Raw genomic sequence first — 26658 nt, 5'->3', positions numbered from 1 at the left:
TACTTTATTCCATAGTTCTACCATATTTACTTTTTAATATTCGCCGACAGTTGCCATCGAAATTCATACAGTTATACGCAAAATAATAATAATAATAATAATAATAATAATAATAATAATAATAATTACAATATCAATTACATAAACAATACCTTCGAATAAAGAAAAAATAACTGTCACGCTGGGATTCGAACCCGATTCACTGAAATGGCAGTTCTCTGCTTTCACACTTGATACAAAGATAAGAAAATAAACTAGTAGGTATGTTACATAAACATAGCACACACTATTTCTACACGTGTTGATGCAATTCAAAGAATGCGAAAATAATGTCTGCCGGCTTTTCTTCTTTAGAAATTAGAAGTCACGGTGAGGAAGAATTGTAGTAATATAAATCGGGACCAGTTAAAAACAATGAGGTAGCCTCATCTTGAAGAACGCTTCGCGATATTTTCCTCATTGACGAAGGTCTATATCACTTGTTTTTGAATTAAAGAAGGAAACCTCGAGTAAGTCATTGTGACACTCATAAGGAACATCTCCTTATACGAGTATTTTATGTAGTCTTACATGCAATGCTTTTAACTAACTAATAGTTTAGGCGGAAGATGAAGTGACGAGGTGGGTAAGTTTTTAGCGCATTGAACTTATATTCGGCGGACCCGCGTTCAAATCCCGCTCATTTTCTAACTTTTTCAAATGTTTCAATTTCAATTTCAATACATACTCAGTGTGACAACCAAGATTTTCTCTCCTCCAGAAAGAAAAAAATATTGGAATGAGGAGAATTGGAGAAGGTCTCTCAATGAAGGCAATCATTTACTAACTTATTTCCAGCAGTTGTTTAGATTTGATATTTTCGTCTACTTTCAAGCATTTTCTGATTTATGTGTGATCAGTGTTTTTATTTCTTTGAATATACAGTATATAGTGAAATAATACATTACATACACAACAATATTGAGATTAACATATGATGTTCATTGGACAACACGCTCTAAACCAGAGAGGTTCATCCCAGAATGGAAAAATGTTTCGTGCGTCATCTACTCACAATTTTACTTGCATAAAGACTGGATTCAGTGCTACTAATTGTTGTCAGTGCCGAGAAAAGTTACGTGTAAATTGGGTTGCATCTGTCCAGGCGTTCTCACAACTACAAATTACCTGGACCCCAAGTTATGGAATTAGAGGACTTAGGGTGGAGAGACTTTTGTTGTTGGGTGTACATAGATTTTCCTAACACGAGTAACACTACCTCCTATTGATCTAAAATATTCCAAGTAATTTTTCCTCTTTCTCTTTCTTTCCTTTTATTTCTTACTCCCGAATTTTGCGCCACCTTACTTCGGCAGCAAGGGTCGTTGCCCCGCTCACCCGCACCATGACACGGCACTGATCAATACCTACCTGCAACACTTTTCTCTGTTCACATGAATCGTAACTGGGCTGTCGTAATAACTTTGACTAACACTATACAGATCCACATGTACGTTCTTTCAACACAAAGCACGTGGTGTCCACTGAATACTTTTAATCTAATAAGCATTTTTATATTTCTCATGCCTTTCACGCTATATCTCAGGCTTTTTTGACGTGAGGCCCTTTGATCTCGGGGTCCCTTTTGGCTCAGGGCCTTTTTGACTCGCGCCCTTTGGCCGGGGACCCTTTTGACCCGGCATCTTTGGACGCAGGGCCCTTTTGACTCGGGCCCTTATGACCGGGGCCCTTTTGACTCGGGCCCTTATGACCGGGGCCGTTTTGACTCGGGCCTTTTTGTCCTCGCCCTTTTGTCCGGGCCCTTCTGACGTGACACCGTACGAGCGACACCTAGCTGGTGACTACTGAAAATTTCTTGACAATAAACGAACCTAATGAATGTGGAAATTTCACTCCATCACCTACAGAGATGTTCATGAAAATGACATATGAGCCAATGCAAAGAAAGCTTCTCGAATAATTCTGTTATTATTACTTGCTTTAGCTACTGAGAGAAGCTGAAGATTCTAAAGTCGAAAAAATATCAAAATTAAAGCAATACCTTATTACCAAGACCATATTCTAGTTCTAGTTGACGAAATACCAACACTGTATGACCACCATGCCCATCGTGTAGGACTGTACCAGGTGAAAGCTTCTCAAATTACATGGCCAAAGCATCGCTATCCTATTGACGGTGGCCGCTGCATCTGGTATCCATGCTATTCCGTTTGAGAATATTCCCGGTAAGAGTCCAAATTCTAGTTCCATGGGTTATTGCGCTTTTGAGGTTCTCACGGTAAATGACCTCTGAAAAAGCTAGTAGAACTACAAAGTCTGCTGCAGTGGAAACTGAGATGTCGTGCAATAGTCTATACCCGTGGCCATCACATCTAGCAGATCGAAGATGGCAGGGTCGAATATGTTAGGTAAGCAGTAACTTCAGTTTGATCGGATGTAAAGAGATCAGCATCTATGAAGAAGGGCTGTCGAGAAAGTCACAAACGTTTTGGCCTATCGCGGTACTGGGCAGGACTAGAGTCATCTTGATGTCAGAACGTTGCCATCCAGCTGTTGTAGTGTGAGGACTGTGGTGCTCTTGCTGTGCTTTCTGTGACGTGTTACAATGTGCGCTGCAATAGAAAACCCCATCTTTGAACGCGGTACAACAATTATTTCAGAGAGGTATTGTGAAACACTGAGAAAGTTAAGGCGCACGACTCAAACCAAACGCCGGGGAAAACTTAACGCGAAGGTTTTTTTTTTTTTTTTTTTTTTTCCAGAACGCACGTTCACATACGCCCAAGCCTACTGAGATCTCTTGGATGGTTGGGGATGCGAGGTGTTCCATCATCTACCACACAGCCCGAATTTGGCGCCGAGCGACTACCACCTCTTCCAGCGATGAAGACATGGCTCGCTACACAACGCTTTGATACTGATGATTAGAGACCGGATCTTTAGGCACTAAAAACCTGGAAAATAGGCACTAAAAATTTAAAAAATAGGCACTAAAATTTAAAAAATAGGCAGTAAAATAGGCACTAAAATGTAACTCGAAATAATGAAGATAAATACTCAATACCATTAAAAAATAGATTCAAATCATAGATAATATTCAAAGAATATAGAAACATACTTGTTAGTTAATATCTTCTTTTATTGTATATATATAAAAACGAAGCTTGTTATGCATTTCATACATACTGGGTGAACCTGAAAGATGTGCACATACTTTGGGAGCTGATTCATGACATCAAAAGAAGACAAAAAGTGCTGTTGCCTGTTGTCGAATTCTGCGTCCTGTACGAGTAACAGGAGGGCCAGCTTGGAATCCAAAATCGAATCCTGACAATTTTAATGAGACATAAAGGTGTTCACATACTTCGGGAGGTGATTCGTGACATCCAAGAGGACTTTTTGTCTTCTTTTCATGTCACGAATCACCTCTCAAAGTATGTGCACATCTTTCGGTTCCGTTCCAATTTTCAGGATTCAATTTTCAATACCAAATTGGCACTCTGTCAGTCGTACAAGGCACGGAATTCGACAAAATACAAGAAAACATTTTGTCTTCTTTTGATATTACTAATCACCTCCCGAAGTATGTGCACATCTTTGAAGTTCACCCGTAACGTACCACGTGCTTGTGTGTACAAGCACTTAATATGTCTGTATTATTTATGTTAAATAAATTATATATTTTCCCAATGAAGGCTTATTTTGAAGAAAATGCATAGAATAGGCAATATTAGGCACTAAAGGTCAAAATAGGCAAAATAAAATTGACTTAAATCGAAAGTATAAACCCCCATATAAACTTTAAACCTTATTTTTGATCATATCTTTAATAATAAAGAATAGGCATTTTGCCTAACATCCGGTCTCTACTGATGATGAACTGCAATGTCGGTGTAAGCCAGTCGTTAAAATCACAAGCGGCAAATTTCTACCGCGACGATATTGAAAAACTTGTGCCATGATATAATAACTGCCTTAATTTGCATGGCGATTATGTGTAAAAATAGTTTAAGAGTGTACCTTTCAAATGTATATAATACAATTTGGTTTGTTCACTCTGTTACTTTTTTTTTTTTTTTTTCAAACGTCTGTTACTTTCTAGAGAGACCTCGCATGTTGGGTGAGTCTTATTTACGGTATCGGCCCGGTAGCAGCAAAAAAGGGGAGGGAGGTATGTGTAGAGAAATGAAAATGTAGGCACTGAATAAATAGTTAGAATCCATCAACGTTTCTGTTTACCCGCCACCACTGCCTTTACATGAGTTTGCTCTTTATGTCTGTTCGCCTGGTGTACTGAGGATGGGCAAAAGCTACCTATAACGTCAGTGAGTAAACGATTGATTTAAAACATGTAGGACAAAGAAATAAAGAACAAAAAGCGCTACAATGTAAAAACTGTATTGAAAAATAAGTAGAAATACACATTAAATTAGACCCTGTCAACTCTATATTAGCGAGCAAGGACTAGAAAACGAACACTTGTAACACGATATATTAGAGTACAAAATACTAACAAACCATCGAAGTATTACATATCGTTCTATTTATTATGGTAACCTAGTACTCTATATAATAATAGATTAGCATTCAGTACGAAACTATGAAATTAACTTGTAAATGCCACAATACTGTTTTACTTTAGCTGCAAAATGCAATTAAAACAATTTCAACATAAAAGCGTAAAATGATGACTTGTTATATGATATATATATATAAACTATACAACGAAGCCGGAATTTCGTAACAATTGCAGTGAGGTATAATTATTATGTACAATTTATTTGCAAATAAACATGGCGAATTATATGTCATGATGGAAATGCAACATGTTAATGGGACATTCCATGTGAAATCAACCAATGAAATGACAAAATCTGACCTGACGATCTTAGATTTTTCTAAAAATTGGTGCACAGCTTTATAACAGTGGGAGATGAAAAAATCCCAAATATTACCTCTCTCCTCCTGAAAGTGTCCTCATACAGGGTATTTAAAAATGCCAAAAGGCATTTTTTCAGTTACAGTGGTTATTGAAAATTGTCATAAAATGGTTAATATGTGCACTAGAGACATGAAACAAACACCTTTGGAAAGCATAAAGATTGCTCTACAAGTTGTACTATATTGAAAAAAACCTGTACAATAAATAATAGCACTTCGAAAATTCAAATTCAAATTTGAATTTCGCATAGAAATGTCCCTGTGAATTTGTTCAAAATTGTCCAGATTGTAGTCTCATGTGTGTACTAAAACACCACAAAGTTACATTTTGGGCACTCAATGGGATCCGATTCAAAATTCAACATACACCAAACATTGCCCGAACGGTAGTCAATATAGGTCATTATTCTTGTTAGTTAGTACGGATGTTTCTAAATTTATATTGGCTACATTGATACATGTTTTTTTCATTCCTTTGTTTCAGGATTTCTGTTAGAGAACTTATTAGGAAAGGAAGGGATATATTTCCCTCCCTTTCACAATATTTGTATCAAATGTGTTATGAAACACAGTGGCAATATTCACAATCACTTCACATACTTTCAGCACAAACAATTAGTCAATAAATTCTTTTACCTATTTCAATTATACACTTTCACATGTCTGTAACAGCAATCCTGAAACAAAGGAATGAAAATAACTTGTATCAATGTAGCCAATATAAATTTACAAACATCCATACTGACTAACAAGAATAATGACCTATATTGAGTACTGTTCGGAAATGTAATACCTCTCTAAATAACTCAAAAGGTGGATAATTGTGTAAATTCTAATTAATACATCAAGAAACAAATGAAGCTGAATATAAATTCCTTTGATGCTGCAGGTAAATAGCTCCAGGCAAATGGTTAACTATCTGAACACAGATATTCACATGGTCAATATCTTGCAATGTTTGGTTTATGTTGAATTTTGAATTGGATCCCATTGAGTGCCCAAAACGCATCTTTGTGGTATTTTAGTACATATATGAGACTAGAATCTGGACCATTTTAAACAAATTCACAGGGACATTTCTATGCGAAATTCAAATTTAAATTTGAATTTTTGAAGTGTTATTTTTTTTATTGTACAGATTTTTCAATATAGTACAACTTGTAGGCCATTCTTTATGCTTTCCAATGGTGTTTGTTCTATGTCTCTAGTTCACATATTAACCATTTTATGACAATTTTTAATAATCACTGTAACTGAAAAAAATGCCCTTTTTTTGACATTTTTTAACACCCTGTATGGGGACACTTTCAAGAGGAGAGAGGTAATATTTGGAATTTCTTCATCTTCCATTGTAATAAAGCTGTGCACCAATTTTTACAAAAATCTGAAGTCAAGTGTGATGACTTGTTGATTTGACATGGAATGTTCCTAATACAAACATACACAGTATTGTTTAAAAAAAATCATCTTGCCAACATTCTCTTAAAGGGTCCTTATTCTTCTACATAAATGGAAGTGAGTAAATAAAAATGATACGAACCTTAATCGTTTATAAAAATTAAAATACCAGGATCCATTCTGTGATAAACCCTAATATTAAGTATGTACTCTTCGACTTTTAATTCACGCCAAAATTACTTAAGTGTCTCACATACTAAAAATAATACAAAATTTAAGTTTTCTTTTGCTTGTTTTACGTAATTGAAAGCACATAATGAAATGCAACTTCCCACAATCATAGATAATGTTACTCTACAACAGAGAATATGATCCTCAAGAATTTTCAGTGTTGCCAGAATAATATTATCCCCAAAATCTAAGTTAAGGCAGCGACTAAATGAACGAATTCAACTGCATTTAATTACGTATCATGTTGTTTGGTACCTTGTGAACTACTTTTTAAATAATAGTTGTATTTACTTTGTAATAAACAAAATTGTTTTAACATACAGTTATTAAAATTAAAAAATAATGTTCTTTAAAAAGTAGCTCATTGAATTTCAAAAAAACATAATACGTAATCATATGTAGCTGACAAGGGAACCTTCCGAAAATGATAGTTGCAGTGAAAGATATGCCCTATGCCAATTGAAAGAGCTGTAACAGAGATGAACATTCCCAAAAAATTAGCTGCCCATAGCAATAGGTTCAAGAAATATAAGGGTGGAAGTTCGGGAAGCAGCAAGGTTGGACAAAGGGGAAAAGTGCAAATTCCGCAAAACAGGGGGAGACGGCAAAATACAATGCTGATAAGTGATGTACAGAATGAGACTTGCCACAATAGGGAACAAATGGAGGCCACCACTGGGGTTAACAGTGTTGCCAACTGCCATGAAAAGTACATGTTTTGCAAAGAGGACTATATGTAGTGAGTGTCACGTAGAACAATATTCAGTGTCATGTAGAACATAAGATATGACGTGTATAATCAATGGTACAATCTAACAAAAGAGAATAGAAAAAACAGAAGTACGAAAAATACGGAAAAGACGAAGTTGGCCATAATGCGCCACATTTAATCACGAGCTGTGCATATTAGAATGAACAAAACAAGAAGCACCAACTATGCAGGAAACTTCTGTTTTTTCTATTGTCTTTTGTTAGATTGTACAACTGATTACACACGCCATATCTTATCTTCTACATGACACTGAATATTGCACTCAATTCATACAGTGCTCTTTGCAAAACATGTACTTTTATTACAGTTGGCAACACTGTTAACCCTACTGGTGGCCTCCATTTGTTCCCTATTGTGGCAAGCCTCTTTCTGTACATCACTTGCCAGCATTGCATTTTGCCGTGCCCCCCTTTTTTGCGGAATTTGCACTTTTCCCCCTTGTCCAACCTTGCTTTTTCCCGAACTTTCACCCCTTATATTTCTTGAACCTATTGCTATGGGCAGCTAATTTTTTGGGAATGCTCATCTCTGTTACAGTTCTTTCAATTGGCATAGGCCATATCTTTCACTGCAACTATCATTTTCGGAAGGTTCCCTTGTGAGTTCGTTCCTCTAGTCACTGCCTTAACTTAGATCTTGGGGGAATTGTTATTATGGCAATACTAGTTTCTATGGATGGCAACACTGAGAATTCTTCAAGTTCATATTTTCTGTTGTAGAAGAACATTATCTATGATTGTGGGAAGTTGCATTTCATTATCTCCGTTCACTTACGAAAAACAAGCAAAACAAAAATGTTAAATTTTGTATTATTTTTAGTATATCAGGCTCTTAATGTGGAGCTTTGATGAGAATATGGCCCTTTAGAGAGAGAGATAAGTGGCCAGCCCCCTTCCTGTTTCTTAAACAACAATAATAAAACTGTACATGTTGCATTGTTAATATTATATATATATATATAATATTTTTCATATAGTGTGTCCAGTTCATCTTGTTCATCTCTTACAAGATTTTGGTTTGGTTGGTTATAATTTAGCATTCCTTTTCAGCACAGAGGCTGTATGAGGCATGAGACACCATTTAAGATGGCGTTCAAATTTTTTGGTTCTTCCGGAATCCTGTGCCGCGCACTAGCTACAGACAAGCAGAAAGGGTTTGGAACCAGTTACAAATCCGTGGTGAAAGTACACCAGTTTATTGCATACGTGAAATTTAAATGGAAAATGAAAATCTACAAGCGAAACTAAGTTGTAGACATTTCTACAACCAACGCGAATGAGAAGGGTACGCGCCTTTGGCGTGGGAGACCGGGTTCGATTCCCGGCGGAAGCTCATCTGGTTTGGTTTCCACGTTAATCAGTAGATCCATGTCTCATTTAGCCTCACTGCTGAAAGGGACGTTGAACTCAAAATCTGCTAAACTCGACGAATGAGAAGGATGAATAGAATAGTATTAAATTTTCTGAATATAATTATAGTAAAATACGGATAATTAGCATCGACATTGATTCATTACTATTTTTATCCTTCATCAGCAGCGAGGCTATATACAACAGAACCTGCAGTTTAAAGTACGATACGAACGACTGTGGAGCTTCCCCTTGGCTAAGCGATTAGCGTACGCCCCGCACCTTTGGCGTGAGACACCCGGACTCGATTCCCGGCTGGAGCTCATGTGTTTCGGATTCCATGTTAAATTATAGGTCCACGTCTCATATAACCTCGCTCCTGAAAGGGACTCTAAAACTCACAAATCAAAATGAAATCAAACGAATGAGTGTGATCGTTTAATGCTCTTCCATCAGGAATCGAATCCGGATTCACATAGAACAAAGACACACGCGCTACCTAATAGGGCAGCTAGGTGTAAATTTAACTACTGTTAAAGGTATTATTTAACGTAAGCATTATATGTTAAAAGTACATTGTAAATTAACTCAAACCTTTGAACAAAATAAAATACTTCGTAAAATGTGAACAAGATGAATTAGACCAGTATAATACAAACATGGAATATTTTTTTTAAATAAACGTTTCAAATTGACTCATATTTACCATTGTCCAGTTGCAATTTTATCCAATTCTTTATCCCTCGTTAGATATAAACCAGGCTAAAGTTGAGCATTTTTTTTTTCTCTCTTTCTTTTTGACTTGCAAGATGTAAGAAACATGAAGTTTGAAAGTACTATACTTACAATAGAACACATCTTCAAGTATTGAAAAGAAAATTCTTTGTGAGAAGTCCTTTCTACGCGGAAACTAAGTTTTTAATAAACACCTCGTGAACACTATTCCGTGATTTGGTTCCGAACAATTGTTAATTTTTACTGTCACTTTTTTAAAATTCAATAATCCAAAATATTATGATATTTTCAAGTTTCGTTCTAATTTTAAGTCAAGGCACAATATTTAAAACCTAAGTATATTAAAGTGTTGTAATTTGATATTATATATACATATATAAGTATATTGTCTTTGTTCATTGTATTGTTTTATAAACGCACACAGAAATACTGTCATTATGAATTCTTGTGTCACATGTTTGGAAGAATGGGTGAACACTTTGTGATCAACAATAAAACACGTAACAGGTCTTTGTAAAAATAATTCAATTCTATTGAGAAAATCCGAAGTTGTATCTAACAACATTTCTGTGCAGTGGATAACTTTTAACACGATATTGTATACAAAAGCAAAGTTCAGATGTAGTACGATGTAATACCGAAGCCTTAATTATCCAAGAGATATTAATATATGTCTCTGTGTTGTTTAATCAATATTATTACCTGCCTATGTTTATTCGTACTAAATAATTTTAAAAAACCCATTTAATTTTCTCTACTTTACGAATATAACTCGCTGTACTCCCGAACATTTTGTACTTATGATATAAAGGACTTGATCCATTTCATATAGTCCCAATAATATATCTCTAAAATAAATGTGGCAGAGCCTAAATACCTAGTTATATTATAAATACTATCACAAGTTTGAATGTGAATAACACGGAGAGTATTAACATCAGGGCAATTTATTTTGGTCATGTTTTACATTGATATGTTGTACACCTGACGCACGAATCATTTTTCGAAATGTCCCCCTTGGCCTTGATGCAAGCACGAAGTCCATGGGAAAATTGTTCACTGTTCGGGTCAAAGATTGTTTCAGACTGTCGACAGATGGATGTCGTTTATGGCAGACCTTTGCCTGAAGGACTGCTCAAAGTTTGTAGTCCAACAGGTTAAAGTCCGGGCTGCTAGAAGGCCAATCAGCGGTAGAAATTAAGTCAGGGACGTTCCATGCCAGCCAGTCCTCGGTTGTTTTCCCTTTGTGGCCTGGAGCGGAATCCTACTGGAATGTCCATTTTCTCCAGGGAACATGGTAGCAGACAGTGGTTTCACTATAGGTGTTAGCACTGTGTCCTGGTACACCTTGGCAGACGTTTTAACACCTTGTTCGCAAAAATGCACCTGGGTTGCGCCTGAGTAGCTCACTCCCCACCAAACCATCACTGAGGCAGGATATTGTGCCCTCTGAATCCTTGGAGCTGCCTCAGCAGCTGCAGTAGATGACGTGGCATACATACGGTCATTTTGGGCATTCTAGGCCTGCTCAATTGTGAACATCTTTTCGTCACTGAACAGAATCTTTCTGTGCAGATTATTGGTGTAACGCCGTAACAGTCTGTTTAATTTAAGGACACTCTGCGACATTAATGTTTGGGTCAGAAAGTGAACAGTCCGCCTCTTATACGCCCGGAGATGTAGGTCACTCCTGAGCACACGAGAGATGGAATTTCTGCTGATGTTGATCTCAGCAGCCATCACACTTTCTGTTCGAACAGGATTTCTTCGAATTCTTGCTGCGACTGCTTTCTGGACCTGTAGGGCTCGTACCGTTCGTGGTCTACCACTTTTTGCGCGATCAGCTGCGGTGTATCGCTGTATGGCGCGATACACGAATCTTTTGCTGATTTGTATGGGTTTCAGGAAGTTAAAAATTTCACCTGCTGTCTTCTCGACCTTGTCTAGTGCAATTACTGCTACACGATTTTCGTAATCGCCCCACTCCATCAGAACTCAGTACAATATCAACGTATGTCATGAACAATCAAACACACACACTACATGCATCTTCCGCTTTATACACAGATGGCAGCACTGTGCCACTCCGGATGCCTACAGCACCACTCCAAACTTTGTGACAGTATTTATGATATAACAAGGTACTACATAAATTATGGCATACCTTTGTAATACATATTCAAAATTTATAACTCCTACATATCCCATACAATCTATGGGATGTACAGAGCTTGATTTAAACTGTACATCAGGAAAGAAAGGGGGAAAAAATAGATGTAGAAACTCAAGTCGGAATATTTTCATTGAATTTTTTGATTCTTAATTAAGAGCCTATCCGGTTTGCCACAAGGAACAGATTGTGTCATGTGATCAGGTCAAAAGTCACGTTGCGTGCTAAATCGAATCTGGAAATTCCAAATCCGACGTGAGATATTTCAAGCACGTAACCTCCACATGCGGCACTCTGGGTAATTCGCAGAAGATCCATATACTTTATCATTATTATTGATTTTAGTCAAACAACTTGACTTTTGACAATGTTCTATCCATATTTACCTTACGTGCTATACATCGTTTTTAAGCTCTTTATTATGTCTTTGCAATAAGCTTTCAATTAGCCATCTCCTTATTATATACTTTATCATTATTATTGCTTTTACTCAAACAACTTGACTTTTGTCAATGTTCTATTCATATTTACCTTACGTGCTATATACATCGTTTTAAAGTTCTTCATTATGTCTTTGCAATAAGCTTTCAATTGACCATCTTATTATAGTTTTTGAGATTTGTGGACGACTTCATTTTTTTTTTTTTTTTTTTTTTCATTCATTGATTTTCCATTTACATTATTGTTAATGTTTCGTGCATTTCAACTATGTTCCATTCATTTTAGATTTTTTTAAATGTAGAATTTACATAGTTTTATTCTATATTTAAGCGGATTTTTAGCCATCTTCCTCTTTTGGATTTTGAGATAAGTGGAGGAATTATTTTTTTTTTTTTTTCATTTATTTTCCATTGAGATTAATGATAATGTTTCGTGCATTTTTTAACTATGTTCCATTCATTTTAGGACAATTTGCTTCTGAAATATAGAATCTACATAGTCTCTTTTACATTTGAACTGAATTGCAGCCATCTCCCCCAAAGTCTGTTCACATCATTATAACCGGATTAGGCCCTTTGCAAGTTGTCTATACTCTTTCTTAACTGAGTTTGTTGCTAAAGCAATCCGCTTCCTTGAACACGGATTGCAAAAAGCGGTAACAAACACTAAAAACTCGTTGTTACTAACTACGATAATACTTAATAGGTAAAGTACGTGTATGGACGAACCTAATAATATTGAAGAATATATTACACTCACTATAAATCACTAACAAAGACGAATGAAGTAATTCCCTCTTCTACATGTTATATGTCAAACTGTCATGGAGGAGTTTTGTGTGTCTTTAATATATTATAGAAAACATATTATTGCTATGCAATATTTTCCTACAAGTAATAAACTGTATCACACTGCGATTTTTACTGCGCAAATTATTACGTTGTAACTAATTTTTTTCAATTAATCTAATCCACGAATGAGAATAATACAAGAATACACATATGACTAAGCGTAGCGCAAAATTCTATCTACAAGGAAAAGCAAATATCAATGTCGCACTGTAAAGTATATATAGAAAGCAACTGTTTACTGTTAAGCATACGTAAAAGAAGAAGATAAACAGAACTTTAAAAATATTAAATTGGCTTTTTAGAATACCAGTAACAATTCTATTTCTCTACTACTGGAGGCCGCGGTGGCTCAGTGGTAGAGCGTGGAGTCCCTGGTTCAATCCCAGCTCGTGCCAATTGAACTCTGTGGTGAACAAACACCGTGTACGTGGGTTTTCTCGGGGCTGCCCCGTTTTCTCCCACTTTCTTCATTCCACCATTTCATTCATTTCTCATCATCATCGTCTCCTTTAGCCTAGGCAGCATAACAGTCTGACGTAAAACTCGAAGATTTATAATTTATTTTTATTTCTATTTGTCTACTACAGTTTGATTTATCTGTATGCCACAGAGAACCTCTAACTGAACGTCGAAATATATTGAAACGCACTTTCAAGTACCTTCTATGTTTCGAGGATTATTTGCGACATGCGTTCTAAAATACTATGAATTCTAAACCATTATAATTACTACGATGAAGTGAAAATAAAAAGACATCATTCACTTTTACGTCCCACGGTTATGTTGGCTAGGCTAAAGGAGACGATGATGATCAGAAATAAATGTAATGGTGAAATAAATATAACGGGAGGAAACGGGAGAACCCTGCGAAAACCCACGTCCACCACAAAGCCCATTTGGAATCAAACCACGGACCCCACGTACCAGAAGTGAACGCTCTACCACTGAGCCACCACGGCTCCAATTACTACGATGATTATGCAGAAAAGTTGAACCATTTTATCATCTTAGATTTCTGCCTTCTTATTCAACGAACTGCTACATAAAATACCCAGTTTACAACTTCTTGGGGTACAGACCTCGTTTAATATACTTTAATTTAACGTCAATATCTGTATTATTGCAATATATAAAGAATTTGAACAATATCTGACACATAAGACAAAACAACATACATATTTTGTAACAAAAATAGTTATAAAAGCATGGATAAAAAAAATTAAAAATCGTTTAACAATTAATACTACAAATAGATAATATTTTTAAAAAGTGCAGTATACGAATAAATATTAATACAAATATATATTCACATATATATATACACATAACAATGCATAGAAAATTTTCTGTGATACAAATCTATAAGGCGCATTGTGACCTTGAGAATTTTTTTGTTTTTGGGATGCAAATGCTCCATCACGAACCGAGCTTGTCAAAGAGTTGGTGATGAGTTAATGCTAGTTCTTGCAGGTCCTGCTCGTGGGTACTCTTCACTCTGCAACAGTGGCGTTCGCTCGTTGGCGCCACTCAAAGAGTCGTCGTTGTATGGTTGTGGGGCAAGACTATTGTCTGCACTTTTTCCGATGCATGGCAAACACAATTTGTTGTTCCCTAGCCATCGACGGTACACTAGGCAGTTAAATAATGCTTGCAAGGGATTCGTAACAGCCTGAAAATTAAATAAATAAAAAATTAGTTCAATGATGCCCTTTATTTTGACTATTTTACTTATACTTTATCAGGGAAATGCCCATTCCTGTTCTTTGCACGGAAGGAATGAGATTTATGCAATATATATGTTCAAAAATTAAAAAAAAAAAAAAAAAAAAAGTTACTTCCTGTCAATATTAATCTGATATAAATATAACGGAAAAGAACGTCTTTGGCATTGCCCCTGTAACAAGTAAATAACGAATAGCAACATCCTCGGCGTTGTCCCTCTTAATATGAGTGAAAGAAATAAGTTCCCATACCGATTGCCATGTTCCTTCTTGCCTAAACTTCACTTAAATATCATAGATACTGTCACCAACCAGCTTAGCAAGCCCGAAAACTATAAATTCGACACTAATACCGGTCATTTTGGACATGTTACTTCTCAAACCTCCCCCCGAAACTTCGATGACGATGAGGGCTAAATTTGGACTTGAACAGCGTCGGAAATATTACCGAATATCTCAGCGACCTCAAAAACTATTAATTTGATACTAATATCCCGGGTATTGATTATCTCCCTTTATTCATACAAATTAATCCCTCTAATTTTCCTTTCGTGTCGAAATTCGAAAAAAAGATTTCGTAGAGGAAGGTCTATCCATGTATCAAATTTCGTTGCGGAAAGCTGATGACTCACACACATAAATACATACACACTTTATTATTATTACATAGCTGTAGATGTCACTCTTTCGCATTCATCAATAAAGCTAAACGTTTCGGAATACGTGAGTTTCACTTTCTGGACGATTTTGATTGGTAGTATTTTAACACTGATGCTATTCAGCCGGTTCGCTAGAACCGGGTCTTAAAATATTTCGAGCTCGCAGAACCGTTTGTTATACCCAGACATAACAGTAAATTTTACCCAGTTACACCCAAGAACAAGTAAATTTTAAATTAACTATTTTTAGAAACTCTTACAGTTATAGGGTCGAACATATGATCTCCGAGAACAAGGTATAAGCGTTTATTTCTTAATCTCAAATGCTCAGATTTCAAGAATAAGGACTAAGTTCATATGAGTTGCAGTGGTGAAGGTTATTTATATTTGATACGCATACATACCATTATCAACAATTGTCGATCCATTTCTGGATTAAGGTCTTTCCAATACTTTTTGACAGCCATCTTCGTTTTAAGATATTCGCAGCGCTACATAATTTCGCCACACCACCTTATATTAGGATGTTGTGTAAATCTCTACTTGTCACCTATGGTATTCAGTAAAAAAATCAGCTTTTGTCTATCTTGTATGGTTTGTTTCCTAAGAGAATTAGTTCTATCCATCCATCCATTCATTCTCTATCTTTTAACGTATGAGAATTTTTTTACTTCCTGTTAATAGATATGCCTCTCATAGTAATAATTAGTAATCATCAGAATTATACTTACCATTATATACCAAAGGCTTATAATGACGCCCCGTGGGAGATCATACCAGAACGTCCACAGCAGGAGTCCGTTGATAAGATTTGGCAGCCAGCAGACGTAGAAAACGGCGATGATGAAGGAGAACTTCATTTTAATAGAGTCCACTAAGTACCTCTCTCGACTGGTGAACTGGTTAAGATTTCTGCATACGGCCATGTGGACGCTACGGGACGATGTGAAGTACAGAATTGGGTTGGCTATCATTATAATGACCACAGGGATGTACGTGATGCAGTAGTTGGGAAGAATTCGGAGGAACACATTCTCACCATGTTTATGACAACTACAAATACAATTAAACATTACATTAATATATACAAATCAAATCTTATGGCACTTATCTTTTGCACATAAACTCTTGTCCCTCGTGTACAAATTTGTGCACAACAACTGAATTCAACTCTCACCAAGTTCAGTGATCACTTTGCAATCAGAATATTCTCCTGAATTTTTATTGTTGCGTTACAGCAAGAAGCGATCTAATCATTTACTAATAATTCCTGTCCAATCTTTTATATTTTTCATATAACTGTCAAGTTAGAACACGATTCTAATATATTTACTAATAATTTCTGTCCAACCTTTTATATTTTTCATGTAACAGTCAAGTTAGAACACGATTCTAATATATTTACTAATAATTTCTGTCCAACCTTTTATATTTTTCTTGTAACAGTCAAGTTAGAACACGAATCTAATATATTTACTAATAATTTCTGTCCAACCTTTTACATGTTTCACGTAACAGTCAAGTTGGAACAACATTAGTAAAAAACTTACCTCATAAGCGTCTATAGTTCATGATGAACCGCACAGTTTCGACGGATTTTGTTAATTAAAGACCTGAAGTAATTTTCGATCTAAGTGCCATTTTCTGAAGTTTCGAGTTATAGCCGGAATGATGGTCTATGGGCCAATACAGTTTAAGTATATTCGGATCTAAGCGCCAAAACTGTGCGTAGTAGTCCAGATCATTGCCAATAGAATGCGTGACGTGTATGTGCATGGCACAAATTCTCGAGGAAAAACATCATTATCTCGAAACTGTTTAAATGGCACTTAGATCTTAATTTACTTCAGGTCTTCAATTATTCAAGCAAACATATCCACATTCTTACAGTATATTCTTAAGGGGCCTAGCAGGCACAACAATCTAATTACAAATTTAAATTACGGTAAGTGTGATATTGTCAATTTCAAACTAATCGTGATAAATATTTATGGGTATGTTACTACAACTTTTGTAGGATCAAGGTTCCAACCAACGAAAAGGAGTAATTTTCACTTATTGCGTAAATGCGGACAGTAAATTACTTCTTTTGTAACAGAAATTTCACTCAGGCTATAAATACATACAATTCAAATGGATCTCTCCTTCCATCCGGTCCCCAAGGTAACTAATTGGAAGCACAATCTATTATAGATTTCATCATCATACGTATTCTGCCATTATTGGCAGGTCACTTGCTGCAACTGAGAAACTTCCATGCTCCACGGTCTTCCCATAACCTCTTCGTCTTCAAGTACGATTTCTCTGTTTTGATATCGTCCTTTAATTGTAGTTCACTTCCTCCTCCTCTTTCCTGCCACCATACCCATAGCACGTCCTTCACGATACAGTTCCTTCTTATTCAATGTCAACCAGTTTCTCGTCAATATCTAAAATTATTTTTTTCTATCCAACCATTTCTAATATTCTCCCATTCGTTTTCCACTCGACCCAGCTAATTCGCTCCATTCTTCTCAACACACACTTCGAAAGCTTACAGTTATTTTTCGTCAATTTTGCGTTTCTGATGCCAATGTCCACGTTTCTGACCTATGTATAAAGTACAATACTCCACACGAAGCATTTTATGAGTCTTTCTCTCAACTCTTTATTCAAGGTCCCACAAAACAAACTTTTCTTCCTCCTAAAGGCTTCTTTCGGCATACCTATCCTTGCTTTTATTTTACATTCACACTTCGTATCATAACTAAAAATACTAACCAGTATCGAAAACTAGTCACCTGTTCTATTTTCTCCCGTCCCACTTCTATATTTGACGCGGACCGCTTTGTTCCAATCACCATGGCTTTTGTCTTTCTAACATTTATTTTCATCCCATATACTTCACAAACCTTCCTCAATTTTCTAACATCTTATTAATTTTTTCTTCACATTTCCCAACAAGTACGAATCCAAATACATTAAATAAGGCGCTTAAAATACTTTAACGTGATACAAGAACACGGAATGCATTAATAACTAAGAAAGAAACCGAAATAATTAACATATACTGAATACAGGATTTTTACGAAACAGTTCAAATATCAAATCATATACCAACATGTTATTTATCGTTAGTAGGTTACAGTTTAAAGGATATGGTTATAAGAAATTAGAAGCGTTCTGCGAGTAGAAGCACATATTCATGGGAAACCACAACCATAGGAGTTAGCTATAGGAGGATATTCAAGGAAAGCCACAACCATAGGAGTTAGCTATAGTAGGAAGCCCAGAACTAATTATGAAAGTAATAGACAGTCAAAAGGAGTGTATTGTACTCAAGAAGTCAACATCCAGTGCAGTTAAGTGCATTAGAATACTAAAATATGAGAAAGAATATTACAAACAGAAGGGAAAGTCAGAACAAACTTGGGTGAAGATATGACAATGCAGAATAATTGAAGGATCGTAGGGAAGAACATTGTAACTCGATATTCTGTTCTGTAAAATCTGCGAAACGAAACTTAACACGTTCTTCCCTTCGATCCGTCAACTGAAAATGCCAAAAACAAGGACTGCTTGGAAAACCCAAACTAGTGAATCAGAAAAGCTAGAAGAAGCAGTAAAAGAGATAATGATCTCCACGACAAAATCAGAAGTTTTAGTTCAATAAAATATACTTGCTTGGCATCTGGCATGTACAAGATTGAGAGACCAATAAGAACCAGTACTGCTGGAACAAACCACGAGATGGCATGGTATAGCAGAGGATGATCTTGCTTATCGTGCAGAAAACGCCGTACGTCGATTGCATAGCAGAGGGTCCATACCCACGTAACGGTGTAAAAATACTGGATCCAAGCCTGAGGAAAGAATATCAACATGACATTGGGAAACTACAGAACAGGATTACCGTGAAATGAACAAAACTTATTGTGTTGAGAACAGATTTAATAAATAAATAAATAAATAAAAGAGGAACCATTAATATACTTTTTGGTTATAACGACTTGTCCTAAGGGACAATGGATATAGAAGGTAATGAGACCTTTTAATTGCAAAAAAAATCATCAAGTCTTTAATGTGAAGTTAAAAGACTGATACAATTGGGCAATATAATGGGATTCAGGCTGACAAAGAGGGAGAAAGGAAAAAATCACGGAGGCAGCCGAGCCGTCAAGAGTGATTTTAAGTTAGCCATGTGGAAAGGAAGAAACCACGGACTTTGGGTGAGAGGTTTCTACATTTACCTGTAAGTTTAACTACCTCTTTAGTTATAATTAAAAAAAAAAAAAAAAAAAAAAAAAAAAAAAGACAATCTGAGCCATTGTAGTTGGTTTTCTACCGAAAATCATATTAGTAACTTGTAACGTAAATATTGTGCAAATAATCACATTACGTACATGATGTAAATAAAATTGTAACTAAGCATATTAAGGTAAATTAGGGTTCTTTTACTTTACTAACTAACTAACTAACTAACTCTATGGCCTATGGAACCCGGAGGTTCAGTGCCGCGTTCACAAAAGCTCTCCACTGACTTCTATCCTTAGCTAATTGGATCCAGTTTCTACTTTGTATTCCTATCTCTGCGAGATCCATCTTAATATTATCCTCCCATCTGCGCCTAGGTCTTCCTAATGGTCGTTTTCCTATGGGTCTACCTGTCAAGACTTTGAAAGCGTTTCTACTTTCTTCCATTCTAGCTACATGACCTGCCCACCTAAGCCTCCTAGACTTGACGACCCTAACAATGTTGGGTAAACCGTATAAACTATGTAGTTCCCCGTTATGAAGCTTCCGCCATTCCCCATTCTCGTTCCTCTTGGGTCCGAATATTCTTCTCAGGATCCTGTTCTCAAATACTTTCAGTCTATGTTCTTCCCTCAGAGTAAGCGATCATGTTTCGCAACCATACAGAACAACTGGCATGATTATCGTTTTATATATTTTAAGCTTCAAATTCCTCGACAGAATTCGCGACGACAAGAGATTTTGAACCGAATAGTAACACGAATTCCCTACTTTTAGTCGACATTTAATTTCTTCGCGAATATGATTTCCGTCTGTTAATATTGATCCTAAATACTTGAAAGTATCCACTTTATCAAAAGTATTATTTAATATTTTAACGCATCCACAATTTGCCGTATTACGGTCCCGACGCACTTCCATGTATTTAGTTTTCTCTGCATTTACTTGTAAACCCATGTCCCTGCAAGCGTTTAATAATATCTCTGCATTTATTTCTACTGTTCTCCTATCATCCCCTATTAAATTTACATCATCAGCATATGCCATAACCTGGTGAATGCCGTTCAACTCTAGGCCCTGGTTGCTATCTTTGATTTTCCTTATGGCGTATTCCAGCACAAACTTAAATAATAATGGCGACAACGCATCTCCTTGTTTCAGGCCATTTTCGACGTGGAAGCTCGTGGACAAAAATTTTCCTACCCGGACTTTACTTTGGGATTCACTTAAACATATCTTAATTAATCTAATTAGCTTTCTCGGTATTCCAAGCTCTGTAAGAACGTTGTATAATGTTTCTCTCCTAACCGAGTCGTAAGCCTTTCTAAAATCAATAAATAGTTGATGTACCGGGTTATTGTATTCCCACTTCTTTTCGAGTATTTGGCGAATGGTAAATATTTGGTCGATAGTTGATCGATTTCGTCTAAATCCGCACTGATAATCTCCAATAATTTCATCTGCGTATGGGGTCAATCTTGCTAACAGAATATTTGAAAGGATTTTATAGGATGTTGACAGAAGAGAAATGCCTCGATAATTATTACAGTCAGTTTTGTCGCCTTTCTTGTGAATTGGAACAATGATTGACTCTTTCCACTCTTGTGGCAATTCTTCCTTGTTCCAGATAAGGAGAATGAGTTTGTGTATCTTGTTCCACAATTTTTCGCCTCCAGCTAAAATTAACTCAGCCGGAATTTCATCTACACCCGGAGATTTGTGTTTCTTTAATTTCTTTATAGCGGCTTCCACTTCTATTCGATTGGGTTCTGGAATATACGGTTCTGCGGTGTGTATCTCCTTTTCTCCACGCACATTAGTTTTTGGCTGCGTGTTCAGCAAATCGTCTTTTACTTTACTTCTATATATATATATATATATATATATATATATATATATATATATATATATATATATATATATATATATATATATAAAGATCCTCTCATGCTCTAATACGACAGCATGGGATACGGTTTCTAAAATTATCTGCCAAACCTAACTCTAGATATTTAATTAAACATTTTTATTAATCAATATGAAGTACATATTTTAACCTCTTCTAAATGTTTAACTGTGCCTTAGGATACGATGGCTCAGTGATAAACAGTGGACTTTTCAAGCGTTCAAAATCTGCTAATATCATGTAGACCTTGAGAGCATAAATAGCTTTCCTTGAAGTGATTCCTCTTCTTCCACGTCTTCATTCCATCACTCAAAATTATTTCATCATTGTACACTTGAATTTATTTATTTTCAAAATATATATATATATATATATATATATATATATATATATATATATATATATATATATATATATATATATATATTTAACTACAAGAAATAACCGTGTCACATTTAATGTTTAGATTTATTTTCAGTTTGTTATCATACAACATCTGTAAGTAATGTTAACAAAACGGAAGTTAGTCGTCGCAGCAACAACAGATCAAACCAATCCAATGGATTAAAATAAATCTACTTCTTTCATATACTACTTTATTCAGAGTTCAGCACAAGAACCTCTGTCGAGATCGAAGAAAGAAGGATCGTGAATGACACATATGCAAGAACTACAAAGGCGCATAAAATTGAAGAGTATTGATTGGTTATTTTGGAGTTTAAGGCCCCAAACACATGAACTTCTACCCGGTCTCCCCCTATGCGAACTATATTGCTACGAGGGAACTCTTAAATATAAGTGAAGTATAAAATATTTACATACTATTCAGAAAATTTAACCTTTTTTTTGAGTGCCGCCCAAATTGTTTATTGTGAAACGTCTACTAGTGACAGTGGACTGTCACTGTTCCATCCTCTTCTGTGATAGACATAATATTTTTGCTTGCTAGCAACACTGCGTAGTAGCAACTAATAACAATCTACATGAAAGAGGAGGAACCAGTATGTAATTTAACATTGCCACGTGCATGTTTGTCAGACAGTGAAAATGGAGCGAAGCCGAGAAGGAAAACAGGCGACATGATTACAAAATATGCTTTCAAGATCATGCCAGAGATTCATGTGTTAAACTATATCTTTGGCCTACCCAAAGATCTTTTTCTAAGCAAGTTAGCCACGTGTCCCGCTGATTTCGGATATCTCCATTTATTTATCATTATTTTATTTGGACTCTGTGATTCTGGTTCCTTGACACTGTAGGAAGTCAACCACCTTTATATAGGAGAAATCTATACAAACAACTACATATGCTACGAAGTTCTTGTATACGCCGTTTATTTACTTCAACTCATTATTGTAAATTTCCCATCCCTCTTTGAACAGGGGAGAAAGGAACTGGCCACACCTAGCTAAGTTATGATGAGTGGACCAGAACCTCATTACAGGAAAAGAGCCACGAGGAAGAATAAAGGAATGGATGGGAAAGAAGGAGAAAGCCATTGGACAGGCCTCATACACTCTCAGACCCAGTAGGAAGCCGAATTAGAGACAACAACGACATAAGAAATAATGCTATTATCTAAAGAATGATTCCCTGTAGTTAACACTTGTACTTACTGATGAGACTGCACAGAACACAATACTCGAGTGACTGTCATCGATATCCATCATTTTGTTATTGGAAAGCCACACACACGAGCGGACCAGGACACCTGTCAACATAAGAACCAATGATTCATTTCGAAGGAAATTTAAATCATTTCGAATAAATGTACCTATACAAAGAATTAATGAATGAAAAAGAAATAAATAAGTAATTAGAACTTACCACTGTTGGAAGTGGAAATCTTCCTCCACGGTTTTGTTTAGTATACCAATAACAAAATGTTTTAAGACTATATCTTAAACGGTGTTTGTATCAACTAAACATTTGTATACTCATGGGTTATGTAACAGTATGTTATTTTTTACAGTACCGGTATGCTTTTAACTCTATAAAACCCAAGCCAGTACGGTACACCGCTGTATACTATTTCACTTCGACCATTAAAAATAACAATTATAAATCAATTAATACGAAATTTAGAAAATTACCTTGGAACCAAGTTTTGTGTTATAAGTTATGAAATAAATTTTTAAAAGACACTACCAATAACATACATACATACATGTATATATATATATATATATATATATATATATATATATATATATATATATATATATATATATATATATATATATACAGCCCGTCCTTCGCACGGGGAGAATAGTTTATGGAAAATATTTAAACTCGCCTTAGGATATCCATTTTACTGAAAGTAATAATAAGAACACAAAATATACCATATTTTTATGCAGAAATTTTGAATCCCTACCCCTTAGAAAAATGAAATGGAACCTTTAAGTTTTACCTCTCACTGTTTCGCCGGCTAGGCTAAAGAAGACGATGATGATGTGAAACGAATGAAATAGTGGAATGAAGAAAGTAGAAGGAAGCAGGAGAACCCCGAGAAAACTCACGCACACACTGTTTGTCCACCACAAAGTTCACATGGCGCAAGCTGGGATCGAACCAAGGACCGCACGCACCAGAGGTGAACGCTTTACCACTGAGCCATTGCGGCTCCCTACCCCTCTTAGATTACGTCCAATAATCGAAGTGCCATGATAAGCTTCCGAGTTGTGGAAAGTACTAACTCTATTTGTTTTTAATGAGGAGTTAATACATACCGAGTTTCGTCTTCCTAACTTGAATGGTTTTTGAGATACTGTATTAAAAAAAAAAAAAAAAAAATGAATTCCTTCTGAACCCTTTGGATCTGCCTTTTAATTAAAGTAACATATTAAAAATCCAGCTCAAGGTAGGTACTGACTGTGTTCTAAAATTAATTTCAAACTGCTGAACTGTTTCCCTGTGATGTGATCACCAACAAACCAGTAACACCGCTTTCAATGTGAAGAAAGAAATTACAGAAAACATCCCTTCTTAAAACAGGAATTCTTAGAAACGCTGGGATATGGGTCTGCTCATTTTTAATAAGGAGTTAATGTTGCATAAGTTGCAATAATAAATAGGTTTTAAAATAAATACTGTAGCTTATATATACTACTAGCTGAATATACCCATTCTTCGCATAGAGGCTGTGTTTGGAAGTCAGCACCTGTGGGGGTATCATCATTCATCTCAGCGACCGCGAAAACTATAGATTTGACACAAATATCGGTCATTTTGGATTATTTTTACATGTCTCGGTATCCCCTCCCCGTGACCCTCGGCCCGCAGCTGAATGGAGTGAATTTGAAAGATAATGCGATCGGAGTTTCACCATTGATCTCAGCGACCGCGAAAACTATGAATTCGATACTAATATCTGTCATTTTCTACTACTTTTACATGTTCCGGTAAACGCCACTCCTGAGACTTCCCTGGTTCGAAATTTGGAAAAAAAAAATGCTTCGTCTTGGTCTGGAGCCTAGACCAAGATACATGTGATCCAAATTTGGTAACTCTCGGTCCACTCGTCTGGTCCCCAAGCCGCCCACAGACAGACAGACACACAGACAAAGAAACTCTTTATTTTATTTAAATTAGATTGTGTAGTTGTAAAAAAAATTGTGAAATTCAAAATAATAAAGACTTCTGTTTTAGTCGGTCCCATCCACTTTGAATTATCAATACTCTACTGTAAATTACATTATTTTGACTAGACAAAATGTTGTTACCTGAAGCTGCAAAAAGATCAGCAACAGCCAGACACACGATCACCTTTCTACTGCGAGAAGCCGAACTGGTAGAGGGGCGTCGGACACTTATTTGACTAGTTTGTCTCGGAAGAATCTGTGGAAGAGAAAAAAATAACTTAAAATATATAAAGAAAAATGAAGCAGCCATATGTCATATATGGTTGAGAGCAGGCTAAGAATTTCACAAAGAAATACTTTAAACTGATTCACTCGCCTAATTATTATTTGTCCTTAAATGAAGGAAACAAGTCGGTAACTTTTTTTCGGGCCCCGCGTGGTGTAGATGCTAATGCTTTCGACTTTGGTGAGTAGTCCCAGGTTCGATTCCCAGTGGGGACACTCGGTCGAAAAATTGTATAGTACGTACGCTATCCTCGTATACAGTTCCTGTCCGATGCCGACATACCATGGGTGGTGGAGGATGTCATCAAACTCAGTATGGGGGCTTATTTATGGCTGATCGAAGGAAAGTCGGTGAGAGTGACAGTTCTGTTGTTGCCAAATTTTCCTTTTTGTTATTTCTTGAGTTTTTTTTTTAAACCACTGCATTAAAAGGTAATAGGTCAGGGAAAACATTTATGCTTGTTGTGTTATATTGCATTAGTTTCGCGGCAAACACGTTTACTATATTTGAGTTACGGGAAGTAAAATAAAAGTGTGTTGTGAAAAGGATTTTAAAAAGAATTGATAAAAAGAAAAAGAAAAGAAAAAAGAAAAGAAAAAAATAGTCACTGACCATCAGAACCCTTTCTTGACAATTTGGAAAGATATAGGCAACGTCCTACAAGCATTGACGGATGAGTTTTACTAGCGGGAGGGTTGTTCGTTGTCGTTATTTGGGTGCAGTTTTGTGGTTTTTGGAGGAAAGGGACCGAGCCTTTGAGTTTCTGAAACTGTATATCAGGAAAGCGAACGTAGTATAACAGCCAGCCATCTTGAGTGAGGATTTTCCTGGGTTTCCCTCATTCACACGAGGCAAATGCCGGGATGGTACCTAACATAATGGTCCCAGGCTGCTTCCTTTCTTCCCTTTCCTCGGATAGTGTGCTCACCTAGAGACGTCATCCCTCATATACGTGATGCGCTAAATTGCCTTAGATGCCGACAGCCTAGAAATCTAATCCTAAGTCGGTGATTCCAAGCTAATCAACTCCATATGAAAAAAAAAAAAAAAAAGCAATGACTTTTCCATTGTTTTAATACTACTGAGTTAATTACTTTTACAAAAATGTTAAAGAAAGCTCTTTCTATGAATCGACACGATGCTTTGTTTACGAAAGTTTCACATTCATTTACTAAGCTTGAGCTTGAGATACACTGTTTGGGAAAAAGTTTAAATTTATGAGTCTAGAACAGAACATGAATACATTTAAACATAACTTTTATTACCAACTATTTATAAAAATGCAGTGTCAGCTACAGCATTAAAAATCTAATTGACTTAGCTCTGATTTTACGTAGAAATATCTAGAAATATTGATTAGAACTCCAGTATAAAGAAAGAC

The 26658-nt window shown here is 36.0% G+C and overlaps 1 protein-coding gene across 3 annotated transcripts in view; it reads right to left on the bottom strand.

Moving 5' to 3' along the window:
• Positions 1–4382: 4382 nt before the first annotated feature.
• The window catches only part of LOC145694330 (G-protein coupled receptor 143-like), a 55610-nt gene continuing 33334 nt past the window's right edge, over positions 4383–26658 (bottom strand). For all 3 annotated transcript variants that reach the window (XM_081770440.1, XM_081770441.1, XM_081770442.1), the window contains exons 3-7: positions 25133–25247; positions 23024–23118; positions 18932–19110; positions 16000–16321; positions 4383–14557 (exon numbers count right to left, since the gene is read on the bottom strand). In XM_081770440.1, coding sequence (XP_081626566.1) covers positions 14321–14557; positions 16000–16321; positions 18932–19110; positions 23024–23118; positions 25133–25247 — 948 coding nt within the window. In that variant the 3' untranslated portion in view covers positions 4383–14320. The remainder of the gene's footprint in view (positions 14558–15999; positions 16322–18931; positions 19111–23023; positions 23119–25132; positions 25248–26658) is intronic.

This window comes from Thermobia domestica, chromosome 9 (genome assembly GCF_964235325.1).
Source record: "Thermobia domestica chromosome 9, izTheDome1.hap1.1, whole genome shotgun sequence".
Classification (NCBI taxonomy): Eukaryota; Metazoa; Arthropoda; class Insecta; order Zygentoma; family Lepismatidae; genus Thermobia; species Thermobia domestica.
This window is presented reverse-complemented; position numbering and strand designations above follow the sequence as displayed.